Source organism: Daucus carota, chromosome 3, assembly GCF_001625215.2.
Source record: "Daucus carota subsp. sativus chromosome 3, DH1 v3.0, whole genome shotgun sequence".
Classification (NCBI taxonomy): Eukaryota; Viridiplantae; Streptophyta; class Magnoliopsida; order Apiales; family Apiaceae; genus Daucus; species Daucus carota.
Window position 1 is genome coordinate 60,719,359 of NC_030383.2, and position 4,092 is coordinate 60,723,450.

Here is a 4,092-nt window from a genome sequence, read left to right on the forward strand (position 1 = left end):
TTCGTCCTCGTACTGAACCACAAGTCCATAATTCCCATTTCCGTAGACCAAGTCGACTGCAACAAATGTGAACCACTTGCACCTCCTCCGCCACCACCATTGCCACCGCAATCTTCCTCGAATTGTCCACCACCACCATCACAACCGAATATTCCCACATTTTATTACTCGCCACCACCACCACCGCCGTATGATGGCCATGTATTTTACCAAGCACCACCACCACCGAATCCTATTTTACCCTACTTCCCTTATTATTATAATCCCGCCCCCGCCAACTCGACTAATTTAACACATTATTACTCGCTTGTTTTTTACATGATCAGTATTTTCTTATTTCCCTTCATTTGCATCCTCTAGATCAGTTTTTTACAAATGCGGAAATTCATGGAATCGATAAATAAGAAACAAAGAGAATCCTCTGTATTAGTTATCAAGCCTACAATCGGAGGAACAATGCGGAAGATTAAAGAGGAAGATATAAGAAACGCGTGCCTTGTATTTTGCTTTCGAGTTCTCATATGATCATCTAGTTTCATACATGTGCCCTATTGTTCTAACTTCTATCCTATATCTATTAAAAATCGTGTTTTAAAAGACGACCAGCTTCTTGGTCAAATGGTATCTCTCTCGCCCTTTTTACAGGATGTTGAGAGTTTGATACTTATCAAAGTCAGAATGACTATATGAGTGTGTTGAAGATTCACAATTAGTGGGGTTAAGTATCTTTGTAGTGATCAGATGTTATGTGGGTGAAAACTTAACTTATTACACTTGTTTATAAAATAAGATCATGTTCTGCGCACATTTTATCGTCAGGATTTACCGGCTACGTTTGGTTTGGTCTAGGGATTAAGGAATTATTGTTACTGCTTTCACAATAAGGAGGTTACGATAAGTTCTGAAAATGGAACACTTATCCGCGAGAGACATGACTACGAACTAAGAACAAGAAATCCTTCATAATGTCCAAATAGAAATAGACAATTACAAGATCCACAAAATCAAGATATTCTCCTAATTATCCTCTTCGTAATTGCTTTGCCTTGATTATAATTATGCTTTGTTAATAATTGTTGCATCACTAGGCGAAACAGAACAAAAAATTGACGATGAATTTCTAATGTTGTGGCTCTCATTAGCTGTATTACCGAGATTCTACATTCGTCTAACTCCAAATTTGAGGCTGATTCACATTGTGTCTCCCGCCATTCCATCTTAAGATGCATCTTCATGTTCTGCCACATCCGACACCTATTTTTCGACGATTAGCTAGTAAGTAATCTAAATTAGGATATAAATTAGTGCCGGTCTACTAGCTAAGGCCTAAGAGTGCTAATCTAAGCTCAATTTGTTTTCTTGTAAATGGCTGTGTCGAAGGACAAGACGTTTTCAGTTTTAGTACTGACAGGGAATTTCATGAACGATTTTATGAGCATCATTGTATTCGCTATTCTTGACCTTATTGATTTCCTTCTTTGTTACGCGTATAGAGTCGTGGACTTTACTTTTGAAGCGGGATGGAAGCCATGTTACTGCTCTTCAGCCGGAGAGGCCAGCAGCAAGATAGTACTTGAACGTGGAGAGACGAAAACAAATGTTTGCCTTTCGTCCTCCAAGTTTCAGCTAGAGGGAATGTCGGATACTCTCTACACTCGCTCATCCTTAATATCAGAGGTATCAAAATTGACAAATGTTAGCGGCCTTAAAACTGAGACCAATTCTGTGATACAACGTATAGATAAGTTCATTAAAGGCCGATTGAGATCTCCCAGCTTCAACATTATTGAAATGCTACAAGGTAAGATTGGAGACCAACAATCTCATCATGCTCCAAGATGGTCGGATTGTGATTGCCAGACATGCAATGCGTGGTCCTTTTCTACGGGTGACACTCTCTTTCTCAAAGCGGAAGGAACATTAGGTAATACGATCCACAATTTTTTATCAGTGCATTTGTGTTGTTAGTCGATATTGATATTTCAACATTGTGCATCAGGTAATGCAGAAGAAAATGTGATTTTTATTCATGGATTTATCTCATCCTCTGCATTCTGGACGGAAACTCTGTTTCCTAACTTTTCAAAATCAGTGAAATCGAGGTACAGGCTTTTTGCATTCGATCTGTTAGGCTTTGGAAAGAGCCCGAAGCCAAACGATTCATTTTACACCATACGGGAGCATTTAGAGATGATTGAGAGATCAGTTCTTGAACACAACAAAGTTAAGTCTTTTCACATAGTAGCACATTCTTTGGGGTGCATTCTAGCTCTTGCTCTCGCTGTAAAGTATCCCGGCTCAGTCAAATCCCTAACTCTAATAGCACCCGTGAGTATATGTTTTCTTTTTAGATATGACGTTCATTTTGTATTTGACAAAATTTGAACTCTCAATTTGTTCTGATGGATACGAGGGAGATACCACTAGACCAAGAGGTCTTTGATCAAAGATGGAAAAAACTGATTTAATGTCTCGATAAATATGGACAGCCATACTTTCAGGCACCAAAGGGAGAAAAAGCAACACAGTATGTGATGAGAAGGCTGGCGCCAAGGCGGGTTTGGCCAATGATAGCATTTGGAGCGTCGGTTGCTTGCTGGTATGAGCATATAGGCCGGACTATTTGCCTTGTCCTGTGCAAGAACCATAGAGTCTGGGAATTTCTCATCAAACTACTCACCAGAAACAGGTAATACAACTATGGTTTTTCTAGTGTCTGCCTACGGCACATGCTAAGCACTAAATTTTAGAGTATAAGTTTAGATTATTTTGATTGGCTCATACTTATTAATAATGGTGGAACCTCCTCATATATAAAAACTGCACCGATCATAATAAGCTAAATGCATAGAATTTAGTCTTTAGCATGTGACCATGGGCACACACAAGAGAAACGGATACAACTAGACAAGTCTATGCATATATTTCTGATGCATTGTCTAGCAGAAAATAAATAAAATTCTGTCTACACCTTGATGTTTTTAAGTAATCAATGTGTCAATATTTTAGGATGAGAACATACTTGATTGAAGGATTCTGCTGTCATACACATAATGCTGCGTGGCATACGCTCCACAATATCATCTGTGGAAGTGCTGGTAAAATGGAAGCCTACTTGGATGTCCTTGAAAAAAACATGACATGCAATGTAAACATATTCCATGGCAGAGACGACGAACTGATCCCCCTTGAATGTAGCTACAATGTGCAATCTAGGGTTCCTCGTTCACGTGTTGAGATAATAGAAAATAAAGATCATTTAACCATTGTTGTCGGAAGACAGAAAGCCTTTGCCAGAGAACTGGAGGAAATATGGAATTCTTCAAGTAATTTGTCTTCGTAGCTCAGCACATTTTTGTTGAATATTGTCATACATGCACATTGTATTAAGATTCTGGTTTGATCAGATAAGTACATAAAAGAGGTACTGTCTTAGTTTGCGCAACATAGCTAGCGTCACTTACACAGGAGAAGGCATGGTTGTTTGACTTGTTTCATTAAGTTGAACAAGGATCTCCGTTGTTTTTTAGTTAATTTGACTATTGAAAAGTCAAACAAGACTATTATTTTGAGATGGATGGAGTACTTCATTTGCTTGTCTCTCCGGAGTAATTCTAAATCGGTGTCCGTGTCGTCCTGGAAATGTATGGATCCAGCTCCTTATTACAAGTTCACTGCCATTTATGAAACCTGCCATTGCTGGAAACTGAAAATTGTTTGCGATCTTCTTTCCCCAGTAACAAGAAATGTCAATGTGTAGAATGCAATCATCACGAACCCATCACCATATCGGCTATAAATTCGATATAAGAAAATTCAGCTGGTACGGTGCATCATCTATCTCATTAAATTGTATACATTATTTTTTGACATATTTTTAAAGTTTTTTTTAAATATAGTTTAATAATATTTTCTCTAAATAAAAGTTTGATTTTTAAATTTTTATTCAAACAAGGATAAAAAATATTATAAAATTATATTTTATAATAATGTCAGAAATACGCACACTCAGTAACTATGTATATGGGACTGAGGGTTTCAACTATCATTGTTCAAGCAATACATACAAACACTGTACGTGCAATTCCAAGT

At 37.7% G+C, this 4,092-nt stretch overlaps 1 protein-coding gene across 1 annotated transcript; it reads left to right on the forward strand.

The window, feature by feature from the left end:
* The first annotated feature begins 1,332 nt into the window (after nucleotides 1-1,332).
* LOC108212862 (probable lysophospholipase BODYGUARD 1) lies at nucleotides 1,333-3,834 on the forward strand. The gene is made up of 4 exons (XM_017384576.2): nucleotides 1,333-1,924; nucleotides 2,000-2,328; nucleotides 2,490-2,689; nucleotides 3,010-3,834. Exons 1-4 carry the CDS (start codon nucleotides 1,366-1,368, stop codon nucleotides 3,341-3,343), a joined length of 1,422 nt encoding a protein of 473 aa, XP_017240065.1. The 5' UTR covers nucleotides 1,333-1,365; the 3' UTR covers nucleotides 3,344-3,834.
* The last annotated feature ends 258 nt before the right edge of the window (nucleotides 3,835-4,092 follow it).

Excerpts from the sequence above, each read along its gene's own strand:
- LOC108212862 (XM_017384576.2), top strand. The coding sequence starts at position 1,366 with ATGGCTGTGTCGAAGGACAAGACGTTTTCAGTTTTAGTACTGACAGGG. Across the intron at positions 1,925-1,999 it reads CAAAGCGGAAGGAACATTAG|GTAATGCAGAAGAAAATGTG; the intron begins GTAATACGATCC and ends ATTGTGCATCAG. Across the intron at positions 2,329-2,489 it reads CCCTAACTCTAATAGCACCC|CCATACTTTCAGGCACCAAA; the intron begins GTGAGTATATGT and ends AAATATGGACAG.